General features: G+C 46.0%; 1 protein-coding gene across 1 annotated transcript in view; it reads left to right on the forward strand.

The window, feature by feature from the left end:
- Nucleotides 1–17620, forward strand: part of NCAPD2 (non-SMC condensin I complex subunit D2) — a gene marked incomplete at its 5' end in the record, with an annotated part of 58768 nt that extends 41148 nt beyond the window's left edge. The window contains 6 exons of the mRNA XM_025211935.1: nucleotides 1490–1584; nucleotides 13204–13284; nucleotides 16022–16208; nucleotides 16505–16646; nucleotides 16778–16948; nucleotides 17238–17620. Of these exons, the coding sequence (XP_025067720.1) occupies nucleotides 1490–1584; nucleotides 13204–13284; nucleotides 16022–16208; nucleotides 16505–16646; nucleotides 16778–16948; nucleotides 17238–17320 (759 nt within the window). The remainder of the gene's footprint in view (nucleotides 1–1489; nucleotides 1585–13203; nucleotides 13285–16021; nucleotides 16209–16504; nucleotides 16647–16777; nucleotides 16949–17237) is intronic.
- Between the last annotated feature and the right edge of the window lie 761 nt (nucleotides 17621–18381).

An 18381-nucleotide genomic window follows, 5' to 3' on the forward strand; every position in this document is an offset into this window, starting at 1 on the left:
TGCTGTACCCATTCTATTTCCAGGAGGGCAGACAAAGAGTGTAGAGTCTCTTCGAGGAGTAATGAGAACCTGTACATACACACTGAACCCTTTTTTTCCCTGATGGTCCTTCCAGCAAATGAAAATGGGAGACTGGACCAACTCAGTAAGAGGTCTTACTCCTCCAAGTATATGGTTGAGGATTGCTAACTACCAGTGTCTCCTGGCCTGTTGCGTGTCTATGAGAAAGTTACAGAACTGATGAAGTCCCAGCAATATTCACCAGTATGCAGATTGCTTCTTGGCAGGGAGAGCCCCCTAGAAAATGGCAGCCTGGCATCAAAGGGATCCAGGTACTTCTTGCAGGTCTTCCACCCTGAAATGGGAAGTGTTACAGTGCACTCAGGATATGTAAACCTTGTGCTGCCCACTCATTCCCCACCAAAGGTGCTTGGTCTGGTTTTACCCTGTATATGTCCATATAATCTCTGACTGGTAAGCCCTGGATGTATAGTGATCTCTAACTGAATCTAGTTTGAATTTTTATCTTCTCATAACCCCCTACCCCTTCCCCTTCTTTATCAGAGACCCTTTTCTTTGAGGCATGTTGTCCACCTGCTGTCCTCCTTCCTTGGAGTCGTGTGCAACTTAAAGACTGTGTGACTGAGAAAAAACTGAGGAGTAAGGAACATGCCCTTCCCCTATCCCCTCAGCATAGAAAATGAGGATGGGTATAGCTATTGTCTGCTATACAGGTATTGCTAGGGTTTTAAGTCTCTAGGTTAAGGTGCTAATTGCTGTTTCCCACCAGCCAGATTCCTAATCAGCTTAGTCTGTTATGGGAACAGATGGTTTGAACTTGTCAGATCTTACCATAATAGAAGGATGTCTTGGCCTGAGTTAATCCCACTCCTATTAGCAGAAGGCAATCTACTAGTTTTTTCTAGTTTGAAGTTTAGGACATATCTCAACTGGGACTGTGGTGCAATTTTTTTTTTGAACTTCTGAATATAGATCACTGATCATTTCAACTAACTCTGTTGCTTATGTAGGCAGGTAAACCTAGCAGTCAAATCTACAACCCAGATGCCTCTTTCATTAAGAGAAGACTTTTGCAATAGATTAGACAGTCAATCTGATGGATTTTTTTCCACCCTTTCTGCCCACATATTTGATTACCATTTACAACTCAGCAGCTTCAGCCATGCTAAAAGGCCCTTTGAGCTCAGGGAATACTCTCATACATGTCTGGAACCCCTTCCCACAATATTTCTTGTCTGTTTTCCTTTGTTTTGTTTTCTTCTAGTTATGGTCTAGCATCCCAGGAGAACTCAGCCAGCTTGTTTACTGACCAACCTTCAAAAGCTGATGAGTGGCACAACCCTGCTAAACAGCTTGGGGAGCAGAGAAGGACAATTCATATGGGAAGCTCAACCCTGTAGCTTGGCGCAAACTGTCCTTTAAACCCTTCATTAGTGTTGTCATGTGCTTATTTTGTCTGTCTTTGCAGGGTAATGCTATCTATAACTTGCTCCCAGATATCATCAGTCGCCTGTCAGACCCAGACTGTGGTGTAGATGAGGAGTCATTCCACACCATTATGAGGTACTTTTTTCACACCATTATGAGGTACATTTTGATGAATGGCTTTGGTCTTTCTCTAGATAAGTGCGTGCACACACACATGCATGTGCGCACACACGCACACACACCCCTGCTTGTACAACATGCATGCCAGATCTGGAGGAAAAAACAGCAGTGGCTTATAAAATGCCATCCAGTCACTGTTAATTCAAGTTGTTAACTCTTTTTTTTTACATTTAGATTTTGAAATGGGAACTGCAACAGATGGGATTACCTGTAGCCAGCAAATTGGGGGAGGGGCAAGAGCAGCTATAGTCAGACTCCCTTAGCAGTCGAAGTGGTCTGCCACTTGTTCATTCCCATGAATTTTTGTTCCAATCCTACCCATATTGCTATATAGGCAGTCTTTTCTGCTGCTGTGCTGTTGTAAGAGGGTACAAACGGGCATACATTTGAAACTCTGATTTGCAGAGCAGATTTATGCAGATGTGTGCACCCCAGGGAGGTAGGAAACAGAGTACTGTAGGATACCAGGGTGTGTAAACATTTTGGGAAATGCTTCAAAATGAAGTACTTAAAGATGTTCCTGTTTTATGAGGATCTCTTTTGAAATACTTCTTTGGTCACTTTTGGAGCACTTCTTCAGCTTTGCAGATCTGTACCCTTACTGTTTATGGAGTGCTTCAAATACTGCATCTGTCCATGGCCAGAGACTCCAAAATTTTCAGTTCACATTTCTGATTATTTAGCCATCTGTATTCCAATCATGTTCCATCATTTCCTTTTTGAAGAGGATTTCCCAAAATATTCAGAATAACCAAATTAAGTCTTTAGACAGAATACAAATACCATTGATACCAGTACAATAAGGCATCCAAAGTAAACTGTTTATAGCTGGATCATGTAGAACATTTTGAACCTTTGTATCTATCAGATCAGATCCTGTTCCTTAAGACAGTTGTTCTCTATGTTTTTGGACTCCATGACTTTTTTGAACTGGACAGCACCCTGATTGAGAATAGGTGTTGTGCTGCCTCAGTTCACTGTAGTGGTTCTTAATCAGGATGTTGCTACTGCTGCTGTCACCAGGTGAAACTGCCACACATGCCTAATGCAAAGCCAGATCAGGGTGGGTTGTGGCATAAGTGTGACCTCCTGCTGCACCTTTTTACCAGTCCAATCCTGCATGCTCCTCCTGGAAACAAGCTTACAAGTCAATTCCACCTAGCAGCAGCGGCAGTGTAACAACCTGAAGATTTATCTGTCTTTCCCTAGGCTACTGCACTGTCACTGCTGCCAGGTGGAATGGTCCTGTGCACCTCTGTTTCTGGGAGAATTTGCAGAGCTGGACTGGGAAGGGCTTCAGCAAGAGCCAGTACTCCTGTCTGTATTAGGCTTAAACCTAATGTAGGCAGAAGTGCCCACTCATGCCACAGTCCCTTCCTAATCTGACTTCATATGAAATGCACAGGACAGTTTTACCTGGCAGCGGCGCCCATGTTGCAGCATTCCTGAAAGGGTCTTGTGGTGCCCCAGCTGAGAACTACTGTCTTAAGAGCACTGATATTTAATGTGTAGAGAAGTTGAAACTATTCTTTAGAGGGACCTGCAAAGTAGCCACATAGCCTTCAGAGAGGATGAGCTTGAGAGCTCAGATAATCTAGGCCTAGCCTCAAAATTACACGCCTACTTTGCTTCAGGTTTTTTCAGTAAGGGTAATGATGTAGTCCATAATGGGGCAAAAATAAGATCACTGCTGTGGATGAGCATAGAAACTAGATTTCTCCTCAAAGTATTGAGAGTATGCATAGAATCCACTGTGAGCATGCCATGCACCTGAGCTCATGGACACTTTGGCTTCCTGGTGCCCATATAGTGCAGTGCACCTTTCCCTCCCTTCCTTATGCCAAGGGCATAAAAACAGCACACCTCCTTGGTTATTTCTGCTACTTCCTGGCTTGAGATGGAGCATTTCTTTTATCCTCACCAAACCCAGGTTTAGGCAGAAATCTCATTCCTATGCTTTTCTTAGCCTTTTGTTAGCATGCTTTCTGGTAGCTGTCATTTGGCACCAGTTTTTCTAAAGCAAAGAAAACCTTTTACTTTTTGTGCTATTGGCCTTTCCTAGCCTAGGAAAGTTTGTGGGGTGTGGAGATGTGAGCAAGATGTTGTTTTTTTAGTTTGGCTTTTTTTCCTCCTCCTCATTTGAAAGGATTAGGCCTTGTTTTTATTTATGTCTGATTCTAGATGTCTGGCTCTTAAGTATTGTCCTTTCAAGAATTAGATTATACCTACTAACAGTGGTCACTAAGCATACTGTGTAGAAGACTTCCATGTTCTAGGGATGTATTCAGTTTGTAAGTCGTCTTGCTTCCTGAACCAGAAATGAGAGTAGTGGGACTTTCGGTTTCCCTTTGCAGTGCATCTGTAGGCTCTGGTGTCATGCCCTGGCATTCGGGACCCCTTCTACATGCAAATATTCAAAGAGTCTGGGTTTTGTACCCCAAAGACTATTATTGTAAGTAGCAAAGAAGTTGGCCTCTTTTGAGAATAAATCCAAAACGATGTCAAGGGGAAAATACCAAATTCAGGACTGTAGAAAAGAAGTCCTAGCTGCAACTGTTATCACAACACCCCATAACCTTAAGTAACATCAAGATTCCCAGCACCAGTTTTATCAACTCCAAGACATGGAGTGGTAGAAAAAGCTCTCAGCATCAGCTGCCACCATTTATTCTGCCTGTTGTATCACCCTGCTTCACAGCACCAGTGTATCTCCTTTGCTTGTGAGAACTGGAGTTGTTGCTGCTCTCCACAACTGTTTTAGCATTAATAGTGGGCCTATTATGGCTATTGACGCCAGATCCCAAATTAAAGCCCCCTTGGGCACTAGCACCCACCACACCTCCTCTTGAATTTCCCTTAACGTCAAACCTGGTCACAGTTGAGATAGAAAAGTGTAGATATTGCCCTGGACTCCCTGCCATTCAAGACAAGTTTCTGGCCCACTTAACTTGAACAAGTGGAAATCAGCATGTCAGCAGCTGTCAGAATCTGCTTATGCTTTGGTCACGTGGCTTAACTGAAGGCTGCTTAACAACTATTTACTTTAGAAAGACAGCCCCTTAATACAACTGTTATATTTCCCTTCTTGATCAAGCTCTCTCTCTGTCATCATGGAGACATCCAGTGTTTGCATTGTCCCCTTCCATAACAGTCTTGAAAGACACCTCCGTGCTGGACTGGGGTAGAACAACTGGGTGATCTCACCAAAAAGCAGGCAAATGCCCCAGTAAAACAGAAGTCCTTAACTTTGGGAAGGCCTACTTCTGCAAACTGAAAGAACTGGTCAGTCAGGCAATTGAAGGCCATACCACCACCCCGCCCCCCCACCTGTGCCCTGAAAAGAGAGTACATGAGGAATGGTCATTGCTCAGAAACATAATCCTTGAAGCACAGGGCAAAGCCATCCCTTCTCGCAAGAAATGCAGTCAACAAGCAAGGAAGCCCCTATGGCTGAATAAGGAACTGTTGGACCTCGTTGAGCTCAGAAGAGTAGCCTACACCCGCTGGAAAAGAAGCATTACCAAAAAGAATTACTCTGCACTCACCCACACCTGCAGAGAGCAGTCGAGAAAAGCCAAGGCACAAACCAAACTTAGGCTTGCTGTGGGGATCAAGGACAACAAAAAGTTCTTTAGATATGTGGGAAGTAGGAAAAAATAAGAACAGTATCGGGCCCCTGAGAGATCCAATGGGGCAACTGACATCAGATGCCCAAGGAAGGGCTAATCTCCTAAATGACTTTTTTGCATCGGTTTTTCAGCCTCCCATTAGGATCACACTGCCAGGAATGGCACAAACCAATTTGGGAGCAAGTGACAGGCCCAGAATTGATGTGGATCAGGTGAGGGAACACCTTGAGAAACTGGGCATTCGCAAGTCCGCAGCCCCAGACGGAATGCACCCAAGGGTCTTGAAATTGCTGGTAGACATCATTGCATCCCCTTGGCCAGGGATATTTGAAAAATCGTGGTGCTCAGGCAAGGTTCCGGATGACTGGAAAAGAGCCAACGTGGTCCCTATCTACAAGAAAGGGAGGAGGGATGAGCCGTAGAACTATAGACCAATCAGTCTGACGTCTGTCCCTGGAAAAATTCTGGAGAAAATTGTCAAGGGATCCATTAACACCAGCCTAACAGAAGGTAAGCTTCTGAATGCCAGCCAACATGGCTTTGTGACTGGCAGGTCTTGCCCAACCAACCTCATCTTCTTCTATGAGCAGGTAACACATGCCCTGGACAAGGGAGATGATGTGGATGTCATTTATCTGGACTTCAGGAAGGCCTTTGACGTAGTTCCCCATGATGTCCTCATGGTTAAGCTGGGGAACTGTGGCCTAGATCATCATACAGTCTGGCTAGGCAACTGGCTATGGGGTCAGACCAAAAGAGTACTAGTTGAAGGGTGCAAATCAACGTGGCACAGTGTTACCAATGGAGTCCCTCAGGGCTCAGTACTCAGGCCAGTACTCTTAACATTTTCATCAACAATCTAGATTCAGGAGTCAGATGTGAACTGGTCAAGTTTGCAGACAATACCAAATGATGGGGGACAGGCTGGGGATACACACCATAGGACATGCTGGGGATACAGGCTGACTTAGACACACTCTCAAGGTGAGCTGACCAAAACCAGATGGCCTTTAATACAGAGAAGTGCAAGGTGTTACGCCTCAGTAGGAAGAATCCTCAGCATACTTACAGGCTCAGCAGTGCTATGCTTGCTAGCACAATGACTGAAAGGGACTTGGGGGGTCTTGATTGACCACAAGATGAATATGAGCCACCAATGTGATGCAGTGGCAGGCAAAGCTAACCAAACTCTGGTGTGCATCCACCAATGCATCTCAAGCAAAACCAGGGAAGTCATCCTCCCACTTTACTTGGCCCTGGTGAGACCGCAGCTGGAGTACTGCATCCAGTACTGGGCCCCCCACTTCAATAAGGATGTGGAGAAGCTTGAGAGAGTCCAGAGGAGAGCCACTGTGTATGATCCAAGGCCTGGAGGGAAGGCCGTATGAGGAGAGGCTGAGGGACTTGGGACTCTTCAGTCTGGAGAAGAGAAGGCTCAGGGAGGACTTGGTGGCAGCCTACAACTTCATAAGAGGGGTACATTAGGACCTGGGAGAACATGGGTTCACCAGAACTCCCCAAGGGATAAGAAGGTCTAATGGCCATAAACTCCAGGAAGGCTGATTTAGACTGGATATTAAAAAAAAAAAAAGTTCTTTATGGTGCGTGTGTCCAGGGTCTGGAATAAACTCCCCCCAGAGGTGGTGCAAGAACCTACTCTGGATCCTTCAAAAAACAGCTGGATTTATTTCTTGCTGGGGTCACTTGATCCCAGCTGACTTCCCGCCTGACACCAACTGACTTCCTGCCCCTTGGGCAGGGGGCTGGACCTGATGATCTCGAGGTCCCTTCCAGCCCCTAATGTCTATTAAATCTTGAAGTGCAGAGACTTTGGTTACAGCAAAAGTTCTCTGGAATCAGTCTTCTGAAGCTCAGCATGGTCCACAGGGCCTGCAAGTCCTTTTTGAAGCACATCCTTGCATTTCCATGTCCATCTGATGATAACAAACAAAACTAATACTATGTTCTTCATCAACAGACAAGCTGGGCAAGATGTTCCCCTGTATTCAGGGGAGCAGTCAGACTATGGGACGGGTATGCTTGCTATCAGATGCATCTCCCAGTGTTCACCTCCCTGGCCTTCAAAACAGCTGGACACATAGCAAGCATGTCTCTTTGAATCAAGAAAGAACAGTTTAAGGCAGGGGAGTCAAATGTACAGCCCATGGGGTTGTACAGCCCACTGAACTATGTCATGTGGTCCATGGGGCAAGTGGAAGGGTTGGAAATTCAGGGACAGGCCTGCTGCAGAAATCCAGGGCACAAACCTCATGGGTGGGGCAGGGAAGGGGAGTGAGCAAGTGACAGCTACATTAACTGGTACTGCTCACTCTGCTGCTACCACATCTGGCCTGTGAGGAGCCCCATGATCTGGATTTGTCCAGGGGGCAGGGAGGGGAGGGCACAACAAGTCTGGCACTCATGGGCTTAAGGAATCTGTTTTTTGTGACGTGTCAGAGTGGTCTGTCAGAGAACAACCTTTTTACCTTTCACAATGACAAAGGTAAAGGGGATCTTTGGCAAACACTTTCTCAGGCTGTGGATGGTGAAATTGCTATATGTCTATTCACCCACTCCTCCGATACCCAGACTGCTACACAAAATCGGGGAAACTGCATATCTGCTCTTACTGGCTCCCCATTTGGCTGAGGCACTTCTAGTTCCCAGGCTTTCTTGTCTGTCACTGTATAGTTCCATAATGTTATACAGCTCCCAGAACTTTGTTCCCAGGATGACAAAGGATACTCCGCTGAGACCTGAACTCTCTCCAACTCATAGTGTTGGAGACCGACAGCTCTCAGTGGTAGAGAGAGCTAAGTGTAAGTCCTTTTCAGATAAACATACAGAGTAGCAATAGGAAAAATCCTACAAAACTTAACCAAATGAGCTACTTCTTCAGCATCATGTGGCAGTGCTGTCTCATCTAAAGCATCTATCCCAGCAACCTTAGAGTGGCTGCTGTGCTTTAGTTCTAGCAGGTCATCCAAGCTTGGAGATGGTATGGCTCTTGGCCACCTCAGCCCATCCTCCTCTTGTAGAAAATTTCTCAGTCCCACAGGACTGAAGTTTTTTATTTCCCCTGAGAGATCAGTCTCTCAGTGGGACCTACATGTAACCCTTGCTGCTCTGATGGGTGGGGCCACCATTTGAGCCTATAACTTGTTATCTTCTTTACTTGCCTGCAAAGATGGCCACCTTAATATCCTTGCTTGGGCAAGAAGAATTGGAGCAACACAGGTGCTAATGGCAAACCCTCCATTTGCTGTGTCTTTTATCCTGATAGTTTCCTTAAGGAGAAATCTCTAGTTCCTGCCCAATGTCATTATGGAGGTTCACTTGAGCCAGCAAATCCACTGGCAGTGCTGCCACTGGCAAATTCTCAATGGGCACAAATTGTGACCCAGAGACTGTCCCAGTGTGTCTGTGTCAAGGCATGCTATCTTACTGGCTGTGGCCTAGATGAGGGTTGTCCCATCTAATTATCTTAGATGAGGGCTGTCCCACTGGTAAGTGGCCAGGGCCACGTGCCCCCCCCCGGGCAACATTGTACAGGCCATAGTCACAGAATGCAGCAGGCACACACCCCACTACCTCGCCCCTTGCTGCACCATACCAGACCCCTGTATAGCACACCACATGCCCCTGCACAGCTGGCGCACACCCTTGCTGTACTGTCCTGCCATGCTGCCCCATGTAGGCTTCTCAGGTCCTCCCTTAGCCTGGCTTCAGACTCCCTCAGCACAACAGACCACACTACTCCACTCCCAGAGCAGTAGCAGGCAGCTTAAGCAGGAGAAGGGAGTGAGAGCCCAGAGACTCAAGTGCAGGAGTGGGTGGTTATTTCGGCCGGAGGGCTGCTTAATGAGTTTTGGTGAGCTGTCCAGGGCCACAAGGGTAGCCCCACCCCCTGATCACCATTTGGGACTGGAAGTGCAGCCCCTAGCCCTGACCTTTTGCTACTGGAAGTCCCTCCCCAGTGCAGCCACAGCTTTTCCCAGTGCTTGGGTGGAGGCGGGGTATTCAGCCATGGCTGTGCCAGGTGGCAGCGTGGAGCTGGGAGCAGAGTTGCTGCGAAATTTGGGGTGGCTGCAGCCTCCTCCCAGTGCCGCCAGAGCCCACTTGGAGCCCAGTCTCTGGCGAGAAGAGCCCTGCACAGCACTGGCTCCGGAGCTCCACCCCGCAACTGCACCCTGCCACACAGATCCGGGGGCACATGCCCCACGCGCGCGCACACCCCTGGGGTGCAAGCAGCGGCAGGGGGCGCCCCCCCCCCCCGCCCCCTCCCTCCATGAGTTGCACCTCTGTCCTGTGTGCCCCCCGCCCCGTCCTGGCTGGGCAGTGCCTGCCCCTGCCCCCTCCCTCACCACAGGGGGGTTGATCTACCCCCGCCCGCCCCTTCCCATCAGGCTGATATCTGATATAGACAATTTTTTTTTATATCAGTACCAATCCAATATTGGACTGATGTATCAGTGCACCTCTAACTATAACATTTTAATTTTATTTCAGAAAATGTTTTTGTCCTGATTTATGTGTACTTGTAGCGTATATAGAGGTGATTGCATAATAGCTCAAAAATAGTCTTACTCTTGTATATTGGGGGGGGGTTGTGAGGGGGTGCGGCTGTGTGTTGGGGAAGTGGATGTTCAGGGGTGTGAGCGTGTGTGTATATATGGGGGGGGTTGTGGGGTGTGAGGAAGGATGGGGGATGTAGGAGACCCCCCACACACCTCCCTTCCTCCCCCATGGCGCAACCCCCCTGCTGCAGGCAGCGGCTCTTGGAATGGTCATGCCCCGTGCAGGTGCAGCCACCCAACAGCACGCAGCTCCAATCAGTTCTGGGAGCTGCATGTGGCAAGGAGTGAAGCCAAGCCAGCCTGCCTATTGCGCAGGGTTCCCTGCTACTCATGTGTAGCTCCTGGGACTCACTTCCCACAGAGAGAAAGCCCTGCACAATAGAGCCAGCTGCCTTCCCCACTCCCTGCCTCCATGTGCAGCTCGCCAGACTCTGCCAAAAGTGGCCAGGAGTCCCATTCCCTGCTTCCCAGCAGAGTCCCGGGAGGCACATGTGGTGGCGGCAGGGAGAAGGGAAGGCAGCTGGCTCCATCGTGCAGGGTTTGCCTCCAGAAACATGCGAGTCCCAAGAACTGCACATGAGTGCTGCAGTTAAAAGCAGAATTTAAACCTAGTGCAGTTAAGAATTGACACACCTCATTCAATTAATAGCAGAAAGGCTTTAATAACAATACTATACATGAGCTACAAAACTAAATGACAGAAAAAGCATCTTTCTCAATATTTAGTAAATGAGCTATTACAAAGTCCTAGTATGTATTAGCTGCAAGAGTTTTCTCACCAATGCAGGGAAGGAAGCAGTTTCAGTCTTTACAGCTTTCACTGAGTGGCATCCTTCATTGTGATGTGCTGGGTTCGATGTAGTGATTTCTGTCTTTCCTAGATCACACACCTTGCTGGCAATTCTTTTGTGCTCTTATACTGTTTAATTGAATAGCTTCAAATCATTCCTCCTTGATAGCTGGTCCATTAAAGTCCAAACAAAGCAGGTAGGAAGGGACCACTACATTACAATTGTTAACTACAAGGATCCTGTTTTTGGGTGTCTAGGTGTTAAACTTGTTTTTGCAAGCTTTTGAGGGGTACAGAGGTTACACTGTAATCAAGTAGGATGGGTTTTGATGGACTGAAAATGGATCTTGATTGGCTGAACAGAATATCTTGGGACTTTGACAGGTCACTGTCTTTGGGTAATTGTTTTAACAATGGGGCAGAATCTACATTTACAACAGTTCACATGGTGATGGTCTATAGAAGCATTTGCAAAACTCCAGACATACATTGAATGCCTGTTCTCAGAGATATGCCTTAATCAAGAAGGAATGTGTAAACAAGGATGCATCACATAGATATTTACTAATGGTTTAGCCTAATAAAACATTGGGTACTTTTTCAACTAGCACAGGAGATAGAGTAATCCCAATTGACTCTTTTGCATTGTCCCAGTCATGATCTTGCATTCTTGTGCAAGATGCACTGTTATTTTAATTTGGTCATTTAAATTTCATGTGTAGGTCCAGCCAAGCTTTTACAATCACCAGTGAGCACTGAGTAATAGAGGCAGGCTGGCCTGGCTCCACTCATTGCTACCATGTGCAGCTCCCAGAACTGACTGGAACTGCGTGCCACCAGGCAGCTGCATCTGCCTGGACTATTGAGTGCCCCAGGGGCCTGCTGCTGCCGCCACTGGCAGTAAAGGTTGTACGCCATGGGAGGCATGGGGGGGAAGCGCATAAGGGGGGTCCCCACAACCTTCCATCCTCCCTCACACTCCACAAACCCCACACCCACATCCTGGCCACCTGAGCTCCACGCCGCCCTGCTGAGCACGGGCCCTGGGCCTCACATTCCTGCCAGCCCTATGCTTCATGCTCCTGTCTAGCTACAGCTTCCCCCTGGTCCACTGCCACTTCTCTACCTGGTGCCCAGAGCAAGCACTGCAGCAGGGAGTCAAGGAGGAGCCGCTGGAGGCTGGGGAAGCCGAGCAGGTCCCCCGGTAGCTTCAGCAGTGACAGCAGCAGCCCCACCCAGAAGTTGTCCATGCTGGCCGGGGTCAGGATGGGAGCAAAGCATGCAGTCTCAGCAGAGTTCAGTTAATTGGTGGGCGCCTACAGACTGGATGGAATCACCTGGTAAGCCGAATCTGGCCTGCAGGCTGTATTTTGCCCACCCCTGCTCTAGCAGCAGTGCCCAGCCTAGGGACTGCTGTTAATCCCTCGAGGCCACGTGTAACCCGCAGACCACTAGTTGGAGAGTCCTGGATTAGCTGAAAATTTTTATTTGTTCAACCCCTGTGTGGGCTGCTTGTTTCTTTCTCTTTTTCCAGTTTGACTCTTGAAAGCATACCTCTCCAATGTCTTACTCTGCCTTCATCTGAAGGAAACAAGTTTTTTTTTCCAGTGACAAGACTTAGAATGCCCGTGCCCTGACTTCTGAAGAACCGCCCAGGATTGAGTGTAGTAGGCCACCAGTGTGGCTATGTCCAATGGCTGTCTTTTTCACTTCCTTCAACTCTCTTGCTCCGTGCCCCCAATCTCTCACCACCCATACACAACACTTCTGCAGAGGTCAGGATTAAAAATCCTGGCTCACAGTTTAACCATGCTTACAAGATCACAGACTTAGCTGGTACTACATTTTTGACCCCCTAAACTCTTCCTTTTTAATGCATCACAGTCGCAAGCCTTGCTGCTTCCGTGCTGTAGTTAGTAGTGAGTAGCTTTTATGCAACTCTGTTCCAAGCCCTTGTGAAAGGTTGAAGACTTTAAAAAAAGACTGATTCAGAATAAAGTTAAAATGCCTATGGTCTTCCCTTTTCACAACAGCAGCCATTGGCAAACTGAGAATTCTAGTAAGGTGCTAGGACCTGTATGTGGTCAGAGTTTATCTTGGAAATTTTCCCTTTAAATACTGCATTCTTTTTAACTCTTGCTTCTGTGGTATTTTTGTTCTGGATTGGGGAAATAATGGAGGTCTATCTTGGGAGTATTTAGGATATGGCCTTATTTTTTTCACTTCTTTATGCTCATTTGAGTTCTTTCATGTTGTGGGGAAGGGGAGAATGGACACAGGCTAGTGTCATAGGCCACAACTTTAGTTATACTTTTCTTTTATTTCCTTTTGCACTAGTAGCTGTGCTGCACTGAGACTGCACAGGTACCCAGGAAAATTATGAATGCAGAGCTGTGCTGGCAGCTGTTCCTGCTTTCAGCTGTAAAATACTTGGACTCTGTTCTGTGGCTGTGCCTGTAGGACTGTACACCTGCCCCACCTTGTGCCACTAGGGTAGTTGCAGACACGCTGCAAGAGTGTGAAGAAGCGGGGAATTCCCTTTCTGTACACTTATCCTTTTCAATCTTTTCCCCTACAGGCATCTTTTCTCCTATATCACAAAAGACAAGCAAGCAGAGAGCCTGGTGGAAAAGTTGTGCCAGCGATTCCGGACTGCCAAGTGAGTTGCACTGTAAATTTTCCAGAACAAAAGAGCCAGTGTAAGTTTTGTGACTGCCATCAGAGTAAGCTTGCTCTTATATGGTGGTGAGAGGAGTCTTCTATTGCATGGCTCACATATTATTTCAGCAAAGCTTGTTTTGGGGTTTGGGACCTTCCTTTCCCACTTCAAAAAAGGACTAACGGTATTTTGAGACTAGCAATGATATCTGAGGCTGTTACTCTGGGGTCATCCCTCAAGCTTCTAAGGAGGTTATATCATTGCAGCAGAGTTTGGTTATAGTGGTGTTCAGAAAGGAAATTATCCCACCCAAGTCTAGGTGGACCACAGAAAAGGTCCTTTCTATAGTTTTTTTTTCTCCATGTCCACTTAATGGAGTTCTGTATCATTTGTTAGTAAATTGCCCACCCCATTCACTAAGGGATCTACACCTTCCTTGGTCTTCCTCTTACTTCTGATATGCTTGTCAAATGTTTTTATTATTGCCTTGTATGGCTCTTGGTAGTTGCATCTCAGTTCATGCCATAGCCTTCCTGATTTTCTTTTTGTGTGCCTGTGTAATGCACTTATTTCTCCACTAGCCAGCTGACCGTCAAGAAAGATGGGGGGTTGGGGGGAACAGGCAGGGATGGAGCCCTGTGCACCCGCAGCCACTGCTGCCATCACCTCCAAGGAGCAAGGCGTGGGGGTGAGGCTAGCTCTGGTGGCCTTGGCCTTCTGCCCCCTCGCCCCGCTCCATCATCACCACCTGCAGGGAGCAGGGCAGGAGGGGGCAAGGGCAGCACTGCTTGCCCCTTCCCCACCCCATTCTGTCCACTCCGTTGCCGCCGCCTCCAGGGAGCAGAGCTGTGCTGGCCTCGCCTCCCCTTCCCCACTCTGTCCCCTGTGTCCCTGCCATCATGGTGGCACTCCACCGCACCGCCACCTCCTGTCCGAACACTTCTTCACACTCTGATTGGCTGTTTGTCAGCCAATCAGAGCACGAATAAAGTGTTATGGACAGACAGACGGACAGATTAAGCCTTTTATAATATTAGAATACTAGTATGACCAAGTTTCCACTTTTTGTCGGATTCCTTTTAAAATTTCAGCTTTAGAGAGGTTCGGCCTCACTAGCTATTATTGGATCTATCCTCCATGAGTGTTTTTATAGTACCTTTTTTAACCTGGATTTACTTTGTTTCTACAGCCTCCTGTGACAATGAGTTCCACAAGTTAACTATGCACCACATAAAAAGTAATTGCTCTTGTTAATTTTAAACCATTCCCCTACTACTAATTTCAGTGCGTGCTCCCCTAGTTCTAGTATTCAGGAACTTGGTGCATAGCAGTTCCTTAATCATTTTGTGTACACTTGTCTTGATTTTATAAACCTCCATCATATCCCCATTCAGCCTTTTTTTCAAACTGAAGCATCCTTCCACAAAATCAGGAAGAGAATTGATTTTATGTGGAAATTCCCCTAGTATCTTCTGCAGTGAAAACTGATGCAAAGAGTTCATTCAGCTTCTCTGCTATGGCTCCATCATCCCTAAGTGCACCTTTTGCATCTAATGGTCCCACATGTTCTCTTACTGGCTTTCTGAAGTATTTTTTAAAGTTTTTTTTATTGTAACTCATAGCATCTTTCAGTTATTTCTGTTATTTTTAGTTATTTCATAGAATCATAGGGTTGGAAGGGACCTTGTGAGCCATCCAGTCCTGCAGACTGCTATTCCTAAATCGTCCCCAACCAATGCTGATCTAGCCTCCTCTTGACAATCTCCAGTAAAGAAGATTCTGCAGTTTCGCTGGACAGATTATTCGACTGTCTTGCTGTTCTGCCATTTCACAGAGAAAATCAACATAGAAATCAATGTATCTTACCATGTTAGCAGCTGGTTAGTCCATCTCCTCTTAGTGAATACTTAATGCTCACTCCTCCAGAACTGAAGCAGCACCCTTATCCTGCTTGGGAAACTTGTAGGTATACTAAATCTGTAAGGATCCTCCCTGGATTAACAGACTGACAGTCAAGATTTTTTCAACTAGATCAGACACCAGGTTTGAAAAAGCAGTGCCCTGTCTGACCAATGCAGCTGGAGCTTCTCATTCTTGCGGTGATGAAGGGGATGTTGTTTGCCAGTCTTTAACAGTGGTATCCACACTGATACATGCCTTGAATGACTGACCTATTCTTTTTAGATGCATTTAGATTGCATCCAACAACCTGTTTTTCATCCCTGCTTTATGGGGGATCCTCACTCTCTGAATTCTAAGGAAAGGAACTGATCTTTCCATTCTTTATTCTGGCATGTTGGCATAAGCTACATACGTGGCCTCAATGGATGTTGCTAAGAAAAGTCTTATTTTGTGCACATCTGCAATGGTATGCATGCGGAGTACTGTATCCCAAAGAGTCATAATCACTGGTTCAACGTTGCTATTCTGTTCTCAGAACAGCAGCTGAGAAAGTTGCTGTTCTATTTGACATCTTTTGAAGACTAGACAACTTTCTGAAATAAACAGTTTTGTCCAACAAATGTAATTGGGCTCAATACAGAGGTAACTGGGTGAAATTTAATGGCTCTGTTAGGCAAAGAGGTCTATCAAGATGTAAGTCTAGAAGGGGCTATTAAAATTCATGAATCTGTGCATTCAGTTTTAACTGAATTTGTAAGTGTGCATGAGCATCATGGAGCCATGTGTGTGTTCCTTTACACTGAAATTAATGTGCAGTGTCTTTTTGTTTTCCCAGAACTGAGCGTCAGTTTCGGGACCTGTCTCACTGTCTTACGTTGCTTCCACTCTCGGACCGTGGCCTCCACAAGATGCAAGAAAACTTTGATTGCTTTGCTGACAAGCTGCAGGATCCAGCTGTCTACAGATGTTTCCGAGCTACATTGAGCCGACTTCACAGGGGAGGTACCAAGCCTGAGACAAAGGTGAGGACCAGTGAGAGGGAAATCTCCAGACCAGGAAAATTAGGTCCGACTTCAAACCATTCTGAGTTAATGCTGCAGGTTTGAGAAGTGCAAAGACAGGATGGCAGCCAAAGGAAAACTGCAAGTCTATATTCAGTTGTTCCTAGAGTACAGTGAAGTATTACAGATCCTGAATGATACCCAAAATAAGAGATCAAAAACTGAGGGGATGTGGAAGGGATGGGTTCTGGGTGGAATACTGAGGGGTACAGTGTTGATCAGATACTCTCTCTCCCCACTCTGTCTCCTTGCATCAGGTTCTGATTGAAGAATTAGAGCAGAAACTCCATGTTTGCCATAACCGTGGCCTAGATTCCATTGAGGCTCCAGGGGAGATCCCAGGCCAGGAGAGTAGCCAGACACCTGTTCCAGGGCCAGCAAAGAAGAGACCAGTGGCTGGTATGTTTTTTCTTAGGACAGTACTGTCCTAAACTTTTTGTTCCTCCTTGTCTGCAATTGAAGCAATATAGCTGCGGGCTTCTCAGCAATTTCAGATGGTTGGGCTTCCCACCTTTCTGCTTCCCCTGTAGGCTCCCAACGCCGCCAGCCACTGCGCGTAGCCAACAGAGAGGTAGACTCACCATTCATCACGCCACCGCCTCGCATGACTAGACACCACCGGAATGCCTCAAAACGCAATCCATCCCGGAGACCTGCTATCACCTTCTCTAGTGATGAAGAGAACAGTCTTGAGGAGGATGGTAAGGAACCCACCCAGTTCATGGTTTTTTGAAGCCTGTGGGGGTGGGGGGGTGTAGACTATCGCTGTTTTGGACCACCTTATAAGGTGGCTCCTACCAAGCGCTACTTGCATGTTCTTCTTAGGACCCTAACTCCAGATTGTCTCTTTGTGTCTTATGGATGTGCAGAGGACTTTAGATGACCCTTTTGTCACCCGTAGATTTATCCCCCTTGCTAGGGTTGCCTGAATTGAAAGTATGCGAGTATGTTGGCTCATTAGCAACTAACATGCATCTTCTACCCTTTTAGAGCTTTCAGCAGAATTGAAAGAGGATGAAACCCCTACCAAGAAGACTCCCATTTCTCGAGCTTCTGCCCGCCGTGCTCGATGATGGAGCCCTTTGCAGATATCTTTTACTAATGAGAAATAAAACTTTTTGTGGGAACCACCTCCTTCTGTCATGCAACCTTTCAGACCTCCATGTCAGTAAGTGACAGAGCTGGGACTTGCAGGAGTCTAAACTTGAGTCCAATGTCACATTGCAGTTTTGCCCTTTTCATAAGCTGGCAACATGTACAGCAGTGATTCTCAACGGGGTACCTTAAGATCCTTTCAAGGGTGTTGCAGGATGCCATACAACATTAGCACTGTTAGCTGTACAAATATGATTCACAAGATAAACCCATACATTTCAAATAGAAATTCATAGTGTTAAAAACATTCTGTCTTATTGTGGTCTTTCTGAGTTCTTTGGAACAGATAAATTCCTTTTTTATTTTTCCAAGTCCTGAAAAGGTTGGGAACTGACCTAGAGTTTACATAACAAGTCAAGCATGGAGTGAATACAAATATAGATCTTTAAAAAAAAAAAAAAAAAAATCAACATATTTTTATTCAGAATGGAGTTGTGTTACTAATCCTTTGTTGTTTTCATTCCATTTGTGTACTATTTAATTGATACAGTGGATATTTAAAAATTTTTGTTCCTAATTATAAATAGAATATCTCATTTTACTTCATTTTTCTGAAGACTACACTTAAAATGCTCACCCATACCAGAAAGACAAGTCTGGAGTCTCACTTTAATAGCTGTACTGCATGAACAGTCAATCAGTATGGAGTCTCATTCTTTTGAGGATTTCTTTCACATTCAAGATTTGTGTTCTTTAGTGTTATAACTTTTGCCTTTCTTTCGTTGAGCATTCTCTTGATATATTTCACTTGCTTTCTTTGTCCAATTCTGTTATTTCTTTCTCATTTTACAAACATACTTCTCTATCATTTTGTTCTTAAAATTTATTTTGTTTTTTCTGATGATGATCTTTATACTTGTTCTTTTAGACCAAGGAAGGATAGAAAAATGATTTCTTTGGTCGTCCAAGAGCTTTTCTTTACTTGTAATTTTTCTGCACCATTATCTGTGCTTTTTCTCAATGCGTTTTTCAGTTCTTC

The sequence above is a fragment of the Alligator sinensis genome, unplaced genomic scaffold (genome assembly GCF_000455745.1).
Source record: "Alligator sinensis unplaced genomic scaffold, ASM45574v1 scaffold1238_1, whole genome shotgun sequence".
Taxonomy (NCBI): Eukaryota; Metazoa; Chordata; order Crocodylia; family Alligatoridae; genus Alligator; species Alligator sinensis.